Raw genomic sequence first — 19,794 nt, 5'->3', positions numbered from 1 at the left:
CTGTTGACGTCCTGCACATCCCATGGATCTCCAGGAAAATTTTCACTGACAAAGGTCATAAGGCAGGACAACAAATGATCAGATGCAGGGATTTTCGAGTCCAGAACGTTCTCATGGAAAACTCTAAGAGAAAATCTGCTGTCATAATGAGTCGGAAAGCCAGAAATGGGTTGTAAGGCTGTCAGGCTGCTAAGGCGTGGGAGGAGGGTAGGTGTATAGATCGATGTTTTGATAGAAGTGGGTGGAGGAGGCTAAATAAATAAAGAAATGATTATCGATCTGATCTTATCTTCGGCCGATCAATCCGCAATTAATTATTGGACGAATGGCAGTCGCTACAGAGTACGGAGGACGGAGTAGCCCAATATGCAGCTTGGCGACATCACCATCATTTCATATAATCCTGGTCTATCTTGGAGGCATCTCTCTACTGAACAGTTTCTCTCAACACTCCAAACATCAAATAACCAAATATCCCAGATCGCATGATATTCCGGTAATATATTCGCATTTTTAAGGGATCGAGCGCAAAATACAACAATAAATCATGTTTCCCACGGCTAGGTGTCTGTCCGCCAAACCCGCAGGATTTATGAAGCGCAGCGCGGAGGAGCTGAGCCGTCTATCGAGGATCGGTGGGTAATCATTGCTTCTGCTTCTGCGCCCACTTATTGGATGCGCATGCAATATAAACAGCCTACTGATATCGTTGTGTTGTATAGCCTGGAACTCCGAAGGTCTCCATACTCCCACCAAGCCCTACACTCTCCTCGACTTTGAAGATGAATCCACCGTCACCGGATGCAAGACCATGGCCGACCGTGCCGTTGGTGGATTCAGCACTGCTAGTCTTGACTATGTCCCCGCGGATCCCTCGACGAACACTCCTGGTCATGCGAGGTTTCATGGGAGCATTTCAACGAAGCTACCTAACAATTGGCGAGTAGAGAGGACGGGTGCGTCGGATTGTCCACATTTCCATAGCTCGCTGTAACCTGAGGAAACTGACCACCCTCGAAATCGATAGGATATGCCGCTTTTCGCAATAAGGACCGAGGTTTCTGGCTCTTCGGCCGACTATACTGGGATGTCGACCCGTACTCGTATCTGGCCCTTCGAGTAAAGTCCGACGGTCGGCGATACACCGTGAATATTCAGACAGACTCGATCGTCGAGACGGATATCCACCAGCATAGATTATATACTCGTCATCACCGCGTGCAAAACCAGACCGCCCGTGACAGGCTCCCCTCATATCCGTCGGAAGCGGCCGAGTCACCAGAGCTCGCAGAAACCCTCTTCCCGCTCGGAATTCCTCCTTCGCTCTCTGACGTCCCCCCTGAATCCACAATCATGTCCTCTTCCGCAACAACATCCGGTGGCACTGGCTGGGAGACCATTCTCCTGCCATTCCATTCCTTTGTTCGTACGAACCACGGCCTTGTGGTCGAGCCGCAGACATCCCTTCTCCGCCAGCGAGTGAAGAGTATCGGTATCGGTCTTACAGATCGGGTTGAGGGTCCTTATGACTTGCGAATCCATCGTATCTGGGCTACCAACGGGATCAGCGAAGAAGAGTTCGAGGATGAGAAGCGAATCTGTGGTGCGGATGCGCTGCCTATCGATGAGGGAGTCAGAACTGGCTGGAGGGGCGACTCTCCTTCCGGCCATCCTGACGACAAGGGTAATCAACCTGGAGGAGCAGGAAAGACGAAGGGTTTGAAGGGGTTGCGCTCAGAGTGGGAACAATGATCTACTGTATATCGAAATTCTATGTATTTGTACTATACTAATCGTACAATAACTTATTCTCTCATAGACGCTACCGATAACTATTCATTTGATCGGAAGCTGCGATTCGATGTCGTTGTTCGTGGGCCATTTAGTGTGATCTAATTACCCCCCGTGATCCTCTCCCAAGCCTCCCTGTACTTCTCAGCAGTCTTCTGTACGACCTCTTCTGTCATCCGGACTCCCTCCTTGCCTTTCAATCCCTCCTTAACGAGCCAATCCCGAAGGAATTGCTTGTCAAAGCTCTGCTGGCCGCGGCCAACTTCGTAGTCATCCTTGGGCCAGAAGCGAGACGAGTCGGGCGTCAGGACTTCGTCAGCCAAAACAACCTCATTGGTTTCCTCGTCGACACCGAACTCGAATTTCGTGTCCGCGATGATGACACCGCGTGACAGAGCGTAGGCGTGTGCGGCCTTGTACAGCTGTACAGCGAGGGAAGCAACGGTCGAGGCATGCTCACCAAGAATGGCAGCGGCTGTACATCCCGACATGGTTAGCTTTGGGCACAATGCAAACTGGTAGACGCTCCGGAAGCGAGGAGGACCATGCGTACCTTGATCGGGGTGGATGTTCTCGTCATGCTCGCCTTGCTCAGCCTTGGTGCTGGGAGTGTAGATGGGGCCATCGGGGAAGGCCTCGCTCTCCCTCAGACCCGGAGCGACCTTGATTCCGTGCACGGTACCGGACTTCTTATACTCATTCCAAGCGGATCCAGTGATGTAACCCCGGACGATGGCTTCGATGGGAAGGATTCTAAGCTTGCGCACTTGCATGCTTCTGTTCTGAAGCACTGGCCGAAGTGAAGGAGGGATCTGGGGCGGGAGGTCGAGCGTAATGAAATGCGTGCGCAGAGAGGGGATAGCATCGGTCAGGATCTTGAACCATGCTTTTGTGCATAATGTGAGAAGAACACCCTTGTTTGGGATACCCTGAAAAGACAATCGTTAGCAGATCTAATATGGAGAACTAATGGCGCGTTCAAGACGAAGAACCGTACATTCTCCATGATCACATCGTATGCGGAGATGCGATCAGTTGCAATGAAGAGAAGAGTCTTGTCATCGACTTCGTAGAGATCGCGGACTTTGCCTCGGGCAATTAGGGGCAGCGCACCCTGCAGATCCGTGTTTGTAACTTCGGCCATGACTGTAATTGCACGAATGAAGAGTTGCAGTAGTGATAATCTCAAGATGTGACTAAAAGCGAGTCATGTCCCGATAAACTATAAGTTTTTTGGCGGGGTCTACTATCAATTGATTTATGCCTCAGGCATCAACTGGGTGCCTTGCAAAATCCCTTTACAATGAAGCTGCTGGATGAATTGAACCAAGAGAGCACATTCCATAGGAGTTGCTTTGAACCTAGAACCGATCAAATTTTGTGTGCTCGATATCATTTGATCCTATGGTTCTCCATGATTAAGCTCAATTGTTCGCACTCAGACGCGGTGTGTTTGTATACAAAGGACGCGCCGATGGTTTCATCGCGCAGCGAAGTTCCAGCATAGTCCTTTCATTTTTGGATGGAACTCTCTCCGGCAAAGGGTGTTAACTATGCAAAAGAGGAATTAGATAAAAGAGGAAGAAGAAGAAGAAAAGAGATACAAGATGAGTCGCTATCTGACGCCCTCGAAGATCGCTCTTCTGTGCCTCATATCCATTTACACCGATGGAGTCGTTCCCAACTCCTCCGCAATTCACGTCCTTTCGTTTCTTATGTCATGTCTCAGTCCCTTGGGACCAGACGCATCTTTATCTCTGAACAGAGGGGATAGCAACTATATCGTCGCCATTGACGACCTGGAGGACGCCCTTTCGTCCAAAGCTTCCTCGATCCCTGGCCGTTCGATTTGGGATTTGTTTCTCAAGAAGATCTGGTCCATTGATTCTTGTGACGCTTTGGAGGTATTTTTCAGTGAGATCAGCGCTATTCTTGTCAAGTCTCGAGAAGAACAGATCCGCGACAGGGATAATGGTCTGGCGCCTGAGACCGGTCCTATGCGACTTTCAAGATGCTCACCACTCGGTGCGTTCGTGAGAAGAGCCCAGCTCGAGTTTACTAGGCTTCAGTTCCATGACTCTGTCAAGCTTTGGAAGGGCTTCGTGCATTACCGTCTCCCCACGTACCGTGTGTGGTCAAAGAAGAATCCATCTGCTGAACGGGACCCCGTGGACATCAATTTGCTAGAGCTCAACTTGGACTCCACGAGCCACCTCGCTCAAGTGGCTTATGGAAATATTGAAATCCATGAGGAGGATGGAACCTACGTCAGCACTAAGGATGTCGAACGACTGCTGGAGTTTCAGATTGGCGAGCTACAAAGTACGCAGACGTTCCCCGTGAAGTTGGATAGTCATGATGCACACTTGCTAACGGAGTGCAGGGCTTGGAGGAAGAGTCCCAGATGGCATGAAAGTGCAGCTAGAACGTATCATGACGTCTGGCGTCGCAATACCCAACCTGACTTACTACCTAAGGTGAGACCGAGTTCGCGCAAAAGCCCCGCCATCGCTGACGATCTGTAGATTCCTCGATGCATGGAGAGCCGGAGACTACCCCTCATCCTTCGACAACCTTCACAGATACTTCGACTACACAATGCATAGTCGTGACCGGAGCTCATACCAATATGCGCTACTCAACCTCGCGATCCTCCAGGCTGATTTTGGATGCTATGGAGAAGCTGTTTCTGCAATGCAAGAGGCTGTCTCGATTGCCCGAGAATCCCACGATACGAACTGTCTAAACTTTTGTATGAGCTGGCTGTATCACTTTGGCAAAGCCTTCCCTGAGCAGATGAAAGATGTTCAGAATACGGGAATGCTAGGAAACGAGAAGGAAGGTCTTGCTTTCCTGAAGGCTAAAGCGAAGGAGACTGAGATGTGGAGTCTGCTAAGCACTACATTGTTGAGTGAAGCCAAACTCGAGCTGCAAAACGTGAGCATTCCTGCGTACCATCGTTCTTATCCACAATCCTGACAATACCAGGGTGAGAGTCTTGCATCTTCAATGGAGAACATCGTTCGGGCGTCACATCTCAATGTTACAAAAAATTTGGTGACATCGATGGGCCCACAGCTTCTGCTACAGACTGCGCTTTATGCCAGAATTGGTACCAGACCTACACATGCGGATTTTTTTTCCGGTCCAGGCTCTAACTTCTGCAGGTGTTACCCATCTATCATGGTTGAGCAGCGAAATATTTCGCGAATGCTACGCAAACAAGTCACCATTCGAGGACTATTTGAAGAGTACCTTCCGTAGCTGTCAACTTGTAGGCCAGTTGTTCCCCAGCTTTCTGATATCTACCTTCTGACATTCTCTCCAAAAGTTGGCGCAACAGGGTCGCTACGCCGATATCTCAGCTCTTATAAATCAGGTTACACCAGAAAAGCTACGATCTCTCAGAGCGAATCAACAATGGACGTTCTTCTCTGGTATACTGCAACTAAGACGGCACATCTGTCGGTATGTTCTCTCCTGGCTCATTAGAAGATATGGTTTCTAACAACGAACTAGGGACGACAAAGTGGCAGCAGACTACCTACTCTCCCAGCTTCAAGCGATTCAGCTCCCTGACAATGATGCCTCTCTTCTCCTATGTTTCCTTTCAATTGAATACAAAATCCGACAAGGCGACTATGGCCGGGCCTTGGAACTCGTCGAGCAGACGGCTCAATCCATGCACCAGGACAACTTCGACATCCATTCTCAGGTGAAGCTGCTTTGCTTCAAAGCGCGCATCTTCGAGAAAACGGGTCATCCACAAGGAGGCTTCTCCCTGGCGATGCGAGCCGCCAGTATCGCGCACCGCTCCCGGCTTTTTCCAGGTCTCTGGGAAGCAGTCTGCGTGCTTGGTGGGGTCCTGCTGAGTCTGCGAGAATTTGAAGCTGTGAACGAGATGGTTGAGAGCATCATGCCGCAGGTTCTCGAGACCGACGACTGTGATCTAGCGGCGCGGGCGTACTCGCTTCTCGTGGACGCAAATATGGGCATGGCTGGAAAGGTGTGGAGTCAAGGACAGGACACGCCCGCTAAAAAGGAACACATGAACCGTGCCCTTGGTTACCTCGACTGCGCCTACGACCAATACGAAGAAATCGAAGACATCAAGGGACAATGTGAGATGATGGCCAAGAAAGCCACGGTGATGCACCTCACAGGCGACTTGGTCCTTGCGAATGACTACGCGGCTAAGTACCTGGATCTGCAGAAATTGAGTGAGAAGGGAATATAGCATGCATTGCTAGTGTATAGTACCACATTTGCGTTATAACGAACAGTTATGGTGAAATCGTGAGAGCAGACAAGTCCTTTCGTAGAGCAGACTGAACTGCGGCGCGGCAGGAGCATATCCATGGGACGGCCCCGGAAAATCAGTCCAAGTCCTTACCTATAGGGCTGAAGGCGCATTCTACTCATTTTCCGAGAAGCCTAGGACGAGAGGGAAGACGTGTGTAACAAAAGGAAATCAATCAGCGTTGGTCTTGTAACTCCTAGTCATTTCACCAAAAAAAGCCCCAGTGCACACTCTCACAACGACTTCCGCCCCGATTTTGTGCAGTAAATATACATGCTTTCAATTCCTCTCGTTGTGAAGCCGAGATCGATCAATGGAAGCTGTTGTCCTTATCTACCATAAGGAATTTAGGTAGCCTTGTCCTTGTTGTGGTAGTTGACCTGGTCGTTCCAGCTATAGAACAGTCAGCGAATGAACCATGACCGTGAACGGAGAACGGGCAGAAATCCAGAGTATAGACGAAATGGCCGCTCCACAAAAACTATTCAATGGATTGAAGACTTACAAAATGGTCTGCAGAAAATCACCAGTCAGCAAATAAACCATTGAGAAATCGTACTAGATGGCACTAACCTTGTCTCCATCACCGAAGGGGAAGTTCTTGACACGGATGTTCTGGTAGGGGTACTCGGTACGCTCCTCGAGAGGAGGCATGTGCTCCCAGTGCTCCCAGTGCTCGTTCCAGAGGTTGTAGGCGTTAATGCCCCCGAGGATCAGGCAGGGAATGACGGCACTAGGCATCAGTGAGTAAAGTGTTCGAATGGTTCGCAGAAAAAAGACACCAATTGCGTCAGATAACACATACTAGATGGAGAGCTTGCGCCAGAGGTCTGGAGGGCAATTGAGTCAGCATCATGCATATTATGTCCGTAGCATCATCCACAAAATTCCTCGGGGCCAATTGGAGTATACGAACCACTGGTGGCAGCAGCATGGTGCTTGACAGCAGCTCTCTCGCGGTTAAACGAGTTGTCAACCATCCAAGGAAGCTTGTTGTCGGTGCTGTTGAGGCGGCGCTGGAAAGCAGCGCGAGCAGGAGCGCTACGCAGCTGCTGAGCAGCGCGGAGGATGTTGCGTTGAGGGAACATGGTGCTGAGGGGCAGTCGAACGGCTGTTGCGTCTCTGTTCTGCTTTGACAGTGGGATTATACGGACGTCGGGCGTTCCGGCTTAACGAAGCAAAGCCGGTTTAGCGTCCCCGTGATTCGTCTGCGGGCAGCTATTAGTTCCTTAGTCATCCATCAGGCCATCATCGCGTGATGTCACGGCGCCTCCATGTCACGTGCTGTCACGGGATCGTATAGCTGCAGCTACTGCCGTAGGATGAACAAGTACCACGAATCGATTTTATTGAAGGAGATGAAGTAGAATTCTCAGATTTAGATATTCTCCGAACTCTGGCTGTCCGTGCTATGTACGCTTGGAACACGCTTCACAGCAACCGCGATGGGGTTTCGCATAACAACATGGAACGGTAAGCATGATCGATAGTGGAAACCAGTTCCCTGCTGGATACTCGGACTGAAGATTGATTTGTTTAACAGTGAACGGGATACGGTATGCATTGTAGACATACTCACTGGTAAATCGTGTGGAGCTGAGACCTAGCAGGAATCCGTTCTCGTATGAACCATGGAGAGGCAGCCGAACCTTCGAGGTAGATTTACCCAAGGTCCTTCATAGTCTGAAAACGAGAGGCTCATCATAGAATAGTCAATGTTTGATATTCTCGAGGCAGATATTGTCGTTTTTCAGGAGACCAAGATTCAACGAAAAGATCTCCGCGATGACATGGTGCTAGTAGCTGGCTGGGACTGCTACTTCAGTTTACCAAAAACCAAGAAAGGTGCGCACTATAAGATATCAGGCACGTCGTTCAGTTCTGACATTTTCAGGATACTCCGGAGTTGTGATATACACTCGAAATGCGACATGCTGTCCCATCCGCGCAGAGGAAGGACTTGCGGGAGTTCTCTGTCCGCCCAATTCGTCAGTGTCTTTTCGAGACCTGCCTGAAGACCAACAAATAGGAGGCTATCCAACCATTGAGCAGTTATCAGAACTAGAGGTTGATGCAGCTACCCTGGACTCGGAAGGTCGTTGCGTCATTCTAGAGTTTCCTGCATTCGTTCTACTTGGAATTTATTCACCAGCCAATCGCGACGAATCACGGGACGATTTCCGCCATAGCTTCATTGACCTGATGGATGCTCGCATCCGAAACCTGGTTGCGATGGGAAAGAGAGTCTTTGTCACAGGAGACCTTAACATTGCGAAAGGGGAAATTGATGCAGCTCATGCTACCGAGGCCATCAAGAAGGGAAAAATGACAGAGGACGAGTTTATATCTGCTCCGGCACGGCGCGTCTTCAATCAACTGCTTTCTGACGGCAGAGTAATTGGCCAGCGCGATGAAGGGAGGGAGAATCCTGTTTTATTTGATGTCTGTCGGTCGTTTCATCCCGGTCGAAGGGGAATGTACACTTGTTGGGAGCAAAGAATCAACGCTCGACCCGGGAATTATGGCGCGAGGATAGACTACGTCCTGTGTAGCCTGGATATGCAAGATTGGTTCAGCGATTCGAATATCCAAGAGGGCCTAATAGTAAGCCCCGAGGTTGCTACGGCTTGTTTGCAGAGTGATTTTCCAGCTGACTTTATGCAATTGGAACAGGGATCCGATCATTGCCCAGTTTATGCGGTCTTCAAGGACGTCGTACGTCTTGGTGAAGAAGAGGTCAACATTCTCGACATAATGAACCCTTCCGGGATGTTCAAAGATGGCAAGCGTCTGCAGGAATACTCTACTAAATACCTTCTACCTACGTCGGGACGCTTGATACCGGAATTCGACAAGCGGAGAAGCATCAAGGACATGTTCTCGCGTAAGCCATCAACCAACGTACAAACACCAACAACGAATGCCCCGACGTTGAGACGCTTTGCCTCTGCCCAGGAAACGGAAACGTCAACCGCTATTTCGGAGAGCGCTGCCAGCCGGTCCGCAGCAGTTTCTGATAGCACTCAAACGAAACAAATCGTTCGTAAGAGGTCTCAGAAAAGTGAGACTGGTTCCCCTGTCTCTGTCAAGCGTTCGAAATCCGGCTCAGCTCAACCATCAACACCTTCCACTGTTGGACAGAGGACTCTAAAGGGGTTCTTCAAACCTAAACGTGATCCGGCCGACCAAGCGACCATAGCCCAGGATTCTGCATCGGTGTCTACTTTACCAACGAAACAATCAGCCGCGTCCCCTACGAAATCCACCACAGTTACGGAACCTGCTGCATTGGAAGCATTACCGGCGGCTCCCGCGGGTGAAGTTTCACGGAATGAACAGCCAAATCCCGCGACTCCTACCACTCCCGCTTCGTCCCAAAACGATGATACAGTGATCGACCCCATTGTCAGCAAGGAGGATTGGTCAAAGCTCTTTACTAAAAAGCCTGTTCCCAGGTGCGAGAGTCACCAGGAACCATGCATCAGTCTGACAACTAAAAAACCTGGCATCAACTGCGGAAGGTCGTTCTGGATCTGTCCGAGGCCACTTGGGCCCAGCGGAAACAAGGAAAAGGGGACGCAGTGGCGATGTCCTACATTTATATGGGCCAGCGATTGGAACCCTTCCGCTCCGTAGGTTTTCTGTCTGAGGCTACCGTCTTTTTTTGATAGTGTAACGATACCCCGGTTTCGTACGTAGAAGACTAGGAATGGTATGAGATATCATGGTTTCGGAGATGAGACAGCTGGTACGGAGTAGATTGAGACTTCTCGAGGTCTATCAGACTGTAAACAAAAGCAACTATGGGACGAAAAGGATGGTCAGCGAGCTGATTTTCGGGAGTACTTGGCCGGATTGAAGACTACTTATCGTCTCTCTTTTAAGGCGAACGCATAGCAGTCGATTTTCCTCAAGCAAGAATCAAAAGGACCTCGTGGCCCCTGAGGGATTGCATGTACCGGGGTCCACGGAAACAAGCATACCGGAACCGGATATGACAGGTGCACGGCTCTCAAGCGGTTGCGGCATGCAAGGGCCCGCCAGGCCTCGCAGACCACCGTGCAGCATGTCTTACAACTTGATCTAATTAAACAGGCTGCAGAGGCTATCGGGTAACCTTGAACAGCAAGGGGGGCGGTGCTCGGGTCGCAGACACGTTTGAACTTACTCTCGACCTCGAGCATCAGCTGGCCAGATGAGAAAAAAGAGTGGACTCTCGAGATAACACATATTTATTAACTCCGTTCTTTGTATTTGTTTGTCTGTTATGTCCTAACTAAGTGACTATCTAGAAGTCGGATATTCTCGGAGTAATTACACTGAATCATCTGATATCTTCTGAAAACAAGTCTCCAGAGTTGTCAGAGATCCTTCCATCGCCCAGGATAAAAATTAAAAAAAAAAAAGGTCCGCGCCGGTATGGTACAGTGTCAAAGGCCACGATGTATCGAAGCCCTCAGCTAGAGGTGCGATTGTAGAAATGTACACATGTTGCTTGCTCAAGTAACAACAACAGAAGAGGCAAAAAGACAAGCAGAGAAGAAGCACATGTTTCAGTCCATCTTAGAAGCAATCAGAGATGAAGTCAGTGAACTCAAAGTTCTCTCCGATCTCACCCTCCGGAAGGCTGAGTTGCTGGCAGAGGGCAGTCTTGTTGTAATCGTTCTGCATCTGATGCATGAGATCGAACGCATTTGGTTCAAAATGATACTGCTGGTCCTCCGGCATGCAGGGAGGAGTCATGATGGCATCCATACCTGGAACACCTTTAAATGCAGCATTAAAATCAATCTCGCCCACTGTCATGCCCCGGAGAATGACAGGAGTGGAGACATCAGACGAGACGTTCGTCGAAGCCGAAGTATTGAGCAACACAGCAGGCTTGGTGTTTTTGGAGAACTGACGAGATGAAGCACGACGCTTTCTCTCAGAAGGCTTGCGAGGGGTGTAATGATAGTCCGGATGGTCTTCGGCGTGCTTCTTCTTGAGCTCTTCTGCTAGGTTTCGGAATTGGGACTTGACCTCTTCAGCTTCGTCTTTCCACTGCTTCCCAAGCATTATGGCTGTGTATATTAGTGAATATAATCGGAAAAAAGTGTACAGACAAGCGACTTACAAATGTCGTTGTTCGAAAAGTCGGGATATGCTTCCTTGATCTTGGGGTGGTGATGCTGACGATACAGGATGAAAGCGTTCGGAGGACGCGGGACCTTCGGCGCCTTCATAGGTCCTGCAGGTTTTCCGCGACGTTTGAAGGACGCAGTTGCATCAAGCTTGTCTGCCTTGAAAGCTGCATCGTGGGATGCAACCGAGATAGCTGTTCCGGAAAATGCTGGGGTGCGCATAACACGGAGAGCTTTGATCGACTCGTCAACGAAGGCCACAACAGGTGCGCCAATGAGTGCACTGTCATTCCGTGTTATCAGTCAAGCTTGAGAGTGACTCTAGAGTAGACACTTACCCAAGACGAGTTTTGATCTTGTCGACATTGTCCTGGCCGATCATGTCGGTCACATTGATAGGGAGGAGGACCTCATTGTTCGTGGATTCGAGGTGACGCAAAGCATCCTGCCACAAGAGCTCTGTGAGAGTGTCGGTAGATTCCGCTGCCGACTTCATGGCGATTGGAACTGTAGCCATTTCTGATCTCGGCCTGCAGACAGGATTATTGCGAACAATGTTGAGATCTTGAAGGATGGAACTCCGCTGCGCAACTGTCGACTTTGAAGAGCGTCGAAAAGCGAAGGAAGAAGGCTAAAATAAAAGGTATCTTTTGGACAGCATAAAGGGTTAGAAATAAAGCATGCTATATGGGTGAGCAAAGTCGAAAGACTTTGTAAGACATGGCAAATGAGGCTGGTGTTCAGACTTGAGGGGCAGGTTGGCGGGTTTCTTTGTTTACTTAGGTGAATGCTTGAAGACATACCACTTTTTCTCCCAGCCTCTGACCATCCAGTTCCTCTTTACTCCAGTAAACAAACACAAAAGCCTCCTAATCTCTCTCATTTCAAGTCTTCTACCTCGACATCTTCTCAACTCCCTTGTCTTTAGCACTTTCTCAACTGTTCCTCTCTTCGCTCTACGAACGATCCTCATCAAAGATTCTCCATCAGGCTTCGTGTATCTCAAAGAATCTCATATTAACGGCATCTTCAATATGGATTATGAACGAGATGTTCTTCTGTGGTATCTTGGTACTGTCGCTGACAATGCCCGTTATCCGCCAGACTTGAGAGACAAGGCTACTCACATCATCGTTTCCTTCATGCGTCACAGAAATGCTTACAGACTCCTGGCTCAGGCTTCTGAATTAGCCAGAGGAGAGCTAGTTATGTACCCCTTTCAGCAGGCCGGTAACATTCCCAGAAACATTGGGCTCCCTGTCCGGCGTTTCAGTCAAAACATTCGCGCAATTACGACTGCTTTTGGCATTATCCCAACCAACGAGGACTACGAAGGTCAACCAATCGAGCTCATCAGTATCCTTGATCCTGCTGTTGAGGGAAACATGAATGACAACCAAAAGCTACAGTTCCACCGCGCACTTCTTGTCAAGGAAAGACAAGCAAACGCCGATCTCGCGAGATGCGTTCAGCGCTACGGTTACCACTACATCTTCAGAGCCGGTCTTCAGCAGTACTACATGACGTATGTATTTCTGCACATTTTTATTTTTATCTTGCTTACAGGTTTAGCAAAAATGTCGTGGAGATGCTCAATTTCTGGACTCCGGATCCTCGCGGTAATGCCTATCGTGTTCGTGTCCAGCGCATCTGCTATGCTGCCATCGAGAGGCGTCTTCGACTCAACAATCTCGAGAAAACGCTCCTCATCAGAACGACTCGCTCCCTGCCTAATGATGCGTTACGCTTCTGTAAGTACATCTGTGCTCTACTGTCGGGCTTGCTAACTCTTGGTTAGGGGCTTGGATTGAGAGAAACCGGGTTGCCTACAACGCGATGAAAGCCTGTATTTTGCTGCTGAACCGTCTGAACTGTAAGGATTTTATGACTTCGGACGTGAAAGATAATACTAACTTTTCCTTAAGAGACAGCTTCATAGCGTAAATCAGCTGTCACCTTTCCATTCATCACACTTTCTTCCGGTACATTCAAGCATCTCTCCTGTACTTCGACGAAGCATTTTGTACCAGAAGGCGATGCTCGACGATGTCTCATCAATCTACTCGTGCACACCACTTTAACTGTTTCAGTATTCGCTCTTTTCATTTTCCCATCGGCGTTTCGGGGCAAATGGCGATTACCAAGCGAGCGTGATTCTTCTTTGTGACGACATCAGCCTTGCGATGCACAACGACTTTCAATGATTTGGGGCTTTCATGATTCTACATTCGACATCAAGTGGCCTAGCTTATGGATGTCTGGCGCTGTTTCCGTTTGTTATCTGTTTCGAAGGGTTCCGTCGGGCTTGCAGTTTACAACGATGTCATGATCTTTATTTCCTTCCTTGTTTCCATGAGCACCAATACACTTCTCATCGAGGTCTTTCCTATCGATGGTTCAATCAATTAGCATAGCTTAGCTAGTTCAAAAGACCAAAAAAATAATGATAATTGTTTCCAGGTACTTCGTCGCTCCCACAAGTAAGATAGATCGCTCTTTTCAAATCACTGACTTCTATCTTCATTGCGGCCTTCTTCGTGGTATATGCACTTTAGCATTTCATAAAGGACGGGCTCATTTCTATTCCTAGGCTGAATCAGAGTACCGTCTTTGATCAAAAATTCGCAAATTCCCTCGATTTCCTAGGGACAAACACATGGTCGACCCAGCAAGCCAGCCACCTCGAAGCTCCAGACCCGCAAAGGTATGGAGTACATCGTAGCTTCACAGAAGCGAAGTCAATCCAGCCACCCATATCCAACCGGCTTTTTCCTTTTAGTTTACATCAGTGAAAGATCTCAAGGTTCTTAGTTCCAGTCACCTTCGCCACTGTTCTGTCATTCGTGAATTCGAACGAAGTAGAAGGTCGGTATTTATCTTCTACCCAGCCATCCCCAACGACAGACCAATCCACTTGTTTCCAGTCTTACTAGCCACCAGCTACGCAGAGGTGTGTGGAGAAGCTCGGATGAAAGCTGGAGACAGTCGTTCACTCGTTGCAAGATCCATAAAGCTACCTGCCACCACGAGCCGGAATCAACATGCTTCAACCTTCACGAGATCGACACAAGGACCCGAGCACAAACCCAGCCAAGGACAAGGTACGCCACCAACATTACTCTGTCACAGTCACAGTTCTTATCTGTATCACAATTGAACCACACAGAACACACCAGCCCAACCAATCAAGTCTCTTACCAAGAACAGAAGCCAGAAGAAAGAAACCAACCCAACGCAAGACGGCCTCGCGGTCCATCCAACCGGCCCCTACCCCCGCTCTTTTCACCAACTTAACTGACAGACCTACAACCCAGTGCACAAAGACTCACGTTGTCCAAAGAGCAGGTCAGTATCCACCGAGCCCAGCTCGCCGGAATAGGAAACCATTTACAGGGTCCAGACGTACAAAATTGCTGACTCGCACGTCAGACAATTGCAGGGATACGCCGAGAAGTTAGAACCACCACCCAAAGCTGAAGCCAAAGCCAGAGCGCGAACGAGAACGATCTGCGCCCGGGGCCTACAGGCATAATTCCCTACAGACTGTTCTCGACGACGTCACAGGAAGCGGGGAGAGGGGTCCCCTTGTTCCCCGACTCCTATGCGGATGCGCGTGGATGTCATGAACAAAGAAACTCGCAATTAGCCCTAATTCTAAACTCTGGGCGTCACGATAAGATTTGTGGTGGGACCCGCGCCAAGACAAACCGGCACCTGTCAGCGGGAACTGAGGGCAAGGGTCGAATGAGAATGCGGCGGCGAATGAGAGGACAAAGAAACCCGATGGGCGCGCAAGGAGGTCTGTGTGGGATGTGAACTGTGATCCATGCACTGCAGCACTCCATGGACGCAAGGGCTGTCAGCTGGCTGTAAGTCGATGCGGGTCCAGGACGATCATCTGCATCTGGAATCTCTGGAGGCTCAGCCTAAGCTCGAATACTTCAATTGACTTTGTTTTTGGCCTTTTTTGCGGGACAAAGGATGAAAGTAAGTTTATCTTTCGTGGTGTAGCCTCCCAGGATATAGTCCGTCTGTACTTGGTACAATGCAAAAGCTCGTATAATATGCGAAGCACCGTTACATACAACAAAAAATATATATTGCTCCCTAGTCTTGGTATATTGAATATATGAAGAAGAGACCGCATAACGAAAGGAATCTGGTCGGAGAAGAGGAAAGAAACACAGAGCGACCGGGGATTAGAGACACAAGAGAGGAAGGGAAAGAAGGATATGACTGACTTGTCCATCTGTAAGTATCGAGAGCATGAAAGCAATAAAATACAACTACATTGCCACCATGGCTTTACCACCCAGGGTGGTTTCTACCACGAGCACCACGTGGACGGAAGGCGATCCCGCAAAACCCAAGGAAATAGACACCTCGTAGACTACTAACTCTCACCAATGGTATTCAGGGAGTGGACCTTAATCCTCCTGGTAAGAAATCTTGCGCATCTCTCCAAGGCGTTGACGTGCCCGGGCCAGATTGTTCTCGAGTTGAAGGATTTCGACCTATTCGCGAGAAAACAACCAGTCAGTATCTTCGAAAGAGACACGCGCGAACAACAATGTAACAGGTTGGACGAAATCAAGCATACCTGTTGCTCCATTTCTCGCACTTTGAACTCGTGCGAGCTGAGCTTCGCGTAGTCGACGGTCTCCCCTTCATCCCGATTGCGTTCGGCAATGATGTCTTGCACTTGTCGCACCAGAGCACGGCAAGCGGCACCGACCGCCTTGCTAGCAGTCTCAAGACGATCCTGCGTCTTGCTCATGAAAGTGGCCTTGACTCGGCTGGCAGCCACCAGCTGAGCAGTGCTGGCGGCCACGTCATTACTGGCCACGATCAACTGCTCGGGAGAGTTGCGGCCGGAGATCACACCGTCTGCTGTCTCAATCAGAGTATTGGTTGAGGTGGCAACAGCCTTGGCGGCTGAAATCAGCCCCTCCGTCCACCGGTTGTTCTTCTTGTAGAAGGCCGTTCTCGACGAGCTGCCGCGACCCTCACGCACGATTTCCTGCTGCGATGCCGTCGCAGCCTTAATCAGTTCCGCAATCGCGTTGGTAACGGCAATAGCAGCCTCCAAGATTACATCGTTGATGCGAAGCTCGTATGTCGAGAAGCCGTCGCGAGGCTTCGACTTCAGCTTGGCCAAGCGTGCTGCTGCAGCCTCGATAGCATCGGCGGCCTTGCTGAGCTCTTTGTCCACCAGATCACCCAGGTCACCGCTGGTACTAATCTTGGTACTCTTGGGAGCAAACGCGTCAACCAGTTTCGACAACGACTGCAGATCTTTCTGAACCTCCAGGTTGTTGTTGATCACAACATCGGTCTTTTGCAGGGGTTCTAGACCCTCAAGACGGAAGGACTGCAGTCCGCGGAAGAAGCGCACGGTCGCCTGGGCCGACTTGCGGGCCGCATTGAGCAACTGATCGGCGCTCTTGTCGTCGTTGGCGAAACGAGTGAGACCCTTAGTGTTGCTCAACACATCCGCAATGGAACCAGAAAAGATAGAGACAGTGCGGATAATCTCGGCATGGGGACTGTTGGGGCCATCGGCGATGAAATTGTTGAAAGCGGTCGAGAACTCGGTTGCGGACGCAGACGCCTTCTCAACCTGAGAGAGCACGTAGGGAGGGGAAGCGTTCTGGTTACCAGCCTGCATGGTGGAGTCCAGTTCGTACAAGGCATCATCAACACGCTGCACACCTGTTTGGAGGACAGAATCAATAATGTCGTTGATCTTGGTTACTGTGCCTTGCAGGACGGTGTCAATTTGAGAGTCCAATGCATGATCGACGTCACCCTGGCTCTGTATTGTTCTCTGGCATCAGTCACAATTCAAAATAGCAACGTAGCCAGTAGAGGACAAAAGAAATGAAGACGTACCAGTTTTAGCTCCTCAAGCTCCATGAGCGCCTGTTCCATTCCCGACTTGTAAACCTCGATCTCCTCATCCTTCTCGCGGAGCGCAAGTTCATGGTCTCCTTGATGGTCCATATTCCGAGACGAAATATCTTCCAAGGCGCGGGTTTTGTTCTGTGCATTTGAGTCAGCGGAGCTATGAGATAGCAAAATTTCCAGTCACGAAACTCACTCTGAGTGCCTCCTCGAGGTCCGCCATCTCACGGTTGTACTTCGACAACAGAGTCGAGATCTCCGTGCCCTTTGAGCGCTCGGCATTCTCAGCGCGTTCGATAGCAAGCCGAAGCTCGCGCTTGAGCTTCTCCAGCTCCTCCTTATTGGTCCCCGTCAAGCGGTCCCTGTCATGCAGAGCACGATCCCTCTCCCTGATCATATCGGCCAGTTCAAGATTCTTTGTCTTCAGCTCCCGCTCAAGCTTCTCGCGCCTCTCAATCGCCTCTTGGGCTGATGCTGCCTTGAGCTTGAGGCTCTTGGTGGTCTGCAGAAGGTCCAGATGCTCCTGTCGAAGCTGGGAGTAGAGCTTGGCCAGGGCCTCGTACTTGGACCGCCAAGTATTGACCTGCTCCTGCAAAGCGCGAATCTGTTCGTCTTTCGAGGCGTTTTGCATGTTCAAGTTCGTAGTCAGCTGCGCCATCTGCTCCTCCAAATCCTTCACGCGGCGATCATATTGCTGCAGCATCAGCTGGTCACGCTCGTACTGAGCCCGGGCATTCAAGTTTTCCCGTTCAAGCTCCGCCAATCGACCCTGAGTGTGGGTCTGATACTGCTCACGCAAGAGTTGTTCCTGAGCCAGTCGCTGCTGCTCGGCCTGCAGACGCTGCTGCTCCTCAAAGTCACGTTGCGCTTGCTGCTGCGCAAGAAGTTGCTGGCGCTGCTGTTCTTCCCACTGTTGCTGAAGGCGTTGCTGCTCCGCTTCAAACTCCTCCTGTTGACGCTTCGCCTCGTTGGTCCAGAAGTCGTTGATGGGCTCCGGCTCAGCAGCCACTGGCTTTGGCGGCGGAGAAGGCTGTGTCTCAACCTCCTTTGCCGGCCGTCTCGGCAGAGCCGGACGCTCCTCGTCTTCGCCCAACAAGCTCGGAGGATCTTGAGGCAACTTAGGGACAGTGATCAAACTCGTGAGATAACGCAGGTTAGAACATTCATAGTAGAATCGGACTAGCCGATAGTGCTGAGCGTCGTATCGACCACGAAGTGGCTCGAGTGCCTCGTTATCTCCCGTCGCTATGAGTGAAAAAGCAGGTCAGCATTCAAAAGGCGACCTGCTCCCAGGACCAGCGGATGCTTACTAGTATGCATAGCCCTTAGCATGCTTGTAATAAACTTGTAAATGCCATAGCTTTCCTGCACAAGGGGAACCAACGCGGAGATTCTACACTCGTTATTGGTTCCTGACTGGAAGTGGGAGAAGATGAGCTTCTGGAAAGTGTCAATCTGATCCTGTAGTGTCATGAGATCGGTAATGGTCTCGTATCTAGAACGGTCGTCAGTGGGGTCGTCGCCGGTAGACGCTGAGGGACATATCTACCCTTCATTCGGATCATTGATCGTCTTCAAACTGATGTACTCCTCGTATTCAAACAGACCTTGACAGAAAAGGTCAGTATGCCATAGTAAGCAAGCTTCCGGCTTCCTTACCATTGAACTCGGGATGGTTCCGATGAAACGCCAACTTCGACTCGAGGAAGAAGACATATTCACGAATAAGCGGACCATATCCTAATGACACACACACACACACAAATTAACCAAGGGCTCCCCTGAGGCCGAACCGTCTCTGCCACATACCTCTAATCCCATCCCCTCCAACACCCCTCATCAAGCTGTCAATCCAATTGACATGCTGTTGCGCTTCCCTTACAACAATCGGGTGACCTTCCTGCAGAACTTTGTGTATCGTAATCAAGGCCTTGAACGTCTGAACTTCGTCGGCAAGCACAGGTTGACTATACGGGACCGGAGCGCAACAAAGTCAGTTGTCATATCGGCCAAAATAGCAACGCATTTTAAGTCATCACGCACACTTTCATGCCAGCCCAGAAGGCGGCAGAAGACTTGTGGTCCCACGTATAGACGATACAGCTCCGGACATGTTTCCCTGGTGAACAAAGATCAGTGGCGAGCTCATATCAGGGGAAGCCAAGGGCGATGCGCGCAAGCGTCTCAGCGGGTGATCTGCGTACGTTTCGGGGCGGTTTCCTCTGCGGATTGCAAATTTCAGATCAGTCATAAGGAACATTGGAAGAAAAAAGCATATGGTATACTCTTGGGCACGCATACCGATGCTTGTTGCTTTCCGGATGTTGATCGCGAGATCAGCCTCGGTGCTACATGGACGTATTAGCTGAGCCGTTTCTTTATCATCCGCAGGCTCAATTCACAAGACAAATCGGCCAAGCTACTCACCGACTCATTTTGAAGGCGGGTGATTTCACGGATTTCGCGGGGATCAGGGGAGCAGAAGACGATCGTAGATGCGGCGGAAGCCGGTGGGCCCGTGACAAGCAACACTTGCGCTAACAAGGAAAGACAGAACAATTAGGGAGCAAAGAAAACAAAAGGCAATAGTAAAGGCCCACAGGAAAAAGAAAGATATAGAAAATGATTGTGAGGGTGTAGCGATCGAGATGGCAATGTGGCAGAGCCCAGACAATG

The 19,794-nt window shown here is 50.0% G+C and overlaps 8 protein-coding genes across 8 annotated transcripts; 4 read left to right on the top strand and 4 right to left on the bottom strand.

Annotated features, from left to right (window-relative positions):
- Positions 1–547: 547 nt before the first annotated feature.
- On the top strand, positions 548–1,752 carry Aud_002931 (CIA30 family protein; the record flags this gene model as incomplete). The annotated part of the gene is made up of 3 exons (XM_043287888.1): positions 548–635; positions 723–956; positions 1,028–1,752. 3 exons carry the CDS (start codon positions 548–550, stop codon positions 1,750–1,752), a joined length of 1,047 nt encoding a protein of 348 aa, XP_043143823.1.
- Positions 1,753–1,892: 140 nt separating this feature from the next.
- On the bottom strand, positions 1,893–2,935 carry Aud_002930 (phosphoribosylaminoimidazolesuccinocarboxamide synthase; the record flags this gene model as incomplete). The annotated part of the gene is made up of 3 exons (XM_043287887.1): positions 1,893–2,266; positions 2,345–2,720; positions 2,789–2,935. The coding sequence occupies 3 exons, from the start codon at positions 2,933–2,935 to the stop codon at positions 1,893–1,895; spliced, it is 897 nt and encodes a 298-aa protein (XP_043143822.1).
- Positions 2,936–3,398: 463 nt separating this feature from the next.
- Positions 3,399–6,028, top strand: Aud_002929 (putative anaphase-promoting complex subunit Apc5; the record flags this gene model as incomplete). Its single annotated transcript, XM_043287886.1, has 7 exons — positions 3,399–4,113; positions 4,175–4,268; positions 4,317–4,728; positions 4,780–4,903; positions 4,959–5,065; positions 5,123–5,259; positions 5,311–6,028. 7 exons carry the CDS (start codon positions 3,399–3,401, stop codon positions 6,026–6,028), a joined length of 2,307 nt encoding a protein of 768 aa, XP_043143821.1.
- Positions 6,029–6,438: 410 nt separating this feature from the next.
- On the bottom strand, positions 6,439–7,179 carry Aud_002928 (cytochrome c oxidase subunit VIa; the record flags this gene model as incomplete). Its single annotated transcript, XM_043287885.1, has 5 exons — positions 6,439–6,484; positions 6,597–6,604; positions 6,665–6,824; positions 6,897–6,921; positions 7,008–7,179. The coding sequence occupies 5 exons, from the start codon at positions 7,177–7,179 to the stop codon at positions 6,439–6,441; spliced, it is 411 nt and encodes a 136-aa protein (XP_043143820.1).
- A 627-nt stretch (positions 7,180–7,806) lies between these two features.
- Aud_002927 (DNA-(apurinic or apyrimidinic site) lyase APN2) lies at positions 7,807–9,727 on the top strand (the record flags this gene model as incomplete). The annotated part of the gene is made up of 3 exons (XM_043287884.1): positions 7,807–7,936; positions 7,986–8,695; positions 8,765–9,727. 3 exons carry the CDS (start codon positions 7,807–7,809, stop codon positions 9,725–9,727), a joined length of 1,803 nt encoding a protein of 600 aa, XP_043143819.1.
- Positions 9,728–10,654: 927 nt separating this feature from the next.
- Positions 10,655–11,731, bottom strand: Aud_002926 (HMG-box domain-containing protein; the record flags this gene model as incomplete). The annotated part of the gene is made up of 3 exons (XM_043287883.1): positions 10,655–11,154; positions 11,208–11,497; positions 11,553–11,731. The coding sequence occupies 3 exons, from the start codon at positions 11,729–11,731 to the stop codon at positions 10,655–10,657; spliced, it is 969 nt and encodes a 322-aa protein (XP_043143818.1).
- Positions 11,732–12,248: 517 nt separating this feature from the next.
- On the top strand, positions 12,249–13,153 carry MAT1-2-4 (putative mating locus protein; the record flags this gene model as incomplete). Its single annotated transcript, XM_043287882.1, has 4 exons — positions 12,249–12,739; positions 12,787–12,965; positions 13,013–13,087; positions 13,146–13,153. 4 exons carry the CDS (start codon positions 12,249–12,251, stop codon positions 13,151–13,153), a joined length of 753 nt encoding a protein of 250 aa, XP_043143817.1.
- A 2,488-nt stretch (positions 13,154–15,641) lies between these two features.
- On the bottom strand, positions 15,642–19,553 carry Aud_002924 (putative cytoskeleton assembly control protein Sla2; the record flags this gene model as incomplete). Its single annotated transcript, XM_043287881.1, has 12 exons — positions 15,642–15,728; positions 15,815–17,029; positions 17,107–17,256; positions 17,315–18,363; positions 18,429–18,613; positions 18,668–18,725; positions 18,778–18,858; positions 18,928–19,085; positions 19,162–19,237; positions 19,323–19,340; positions 19,420–19,466; positions 19,546–19,553. 12 exons carry the CDS (start codon positions 19,551–19,553, stop codon positions 15,642–15,644), a joined length of 3,132 nt encoding a protein of 1,043 aa, XP_043143816.1.
- Between the last annotated feature and the right edge of the window lie 241 nt (positions 19,554–19,794).

This window comes from Aspergillus udagawae, assembly GCF_001078395.1.
Source record: "Aspergillus udagawae IFM 46973 DNA, scaffold_2, whole genome shotgun sequence".
In the NCBI taxonomy this organism is placed as follows: Eukaryota; Fungi; Ascomycota; class Eurotiomycetes; order Eurotiales; family Aspergillaceae; genus Aspergillus; species Aspergillus udagawae.
This window is presented reverse-complemented; position numbering and strand designations above follow the sequence as displayed.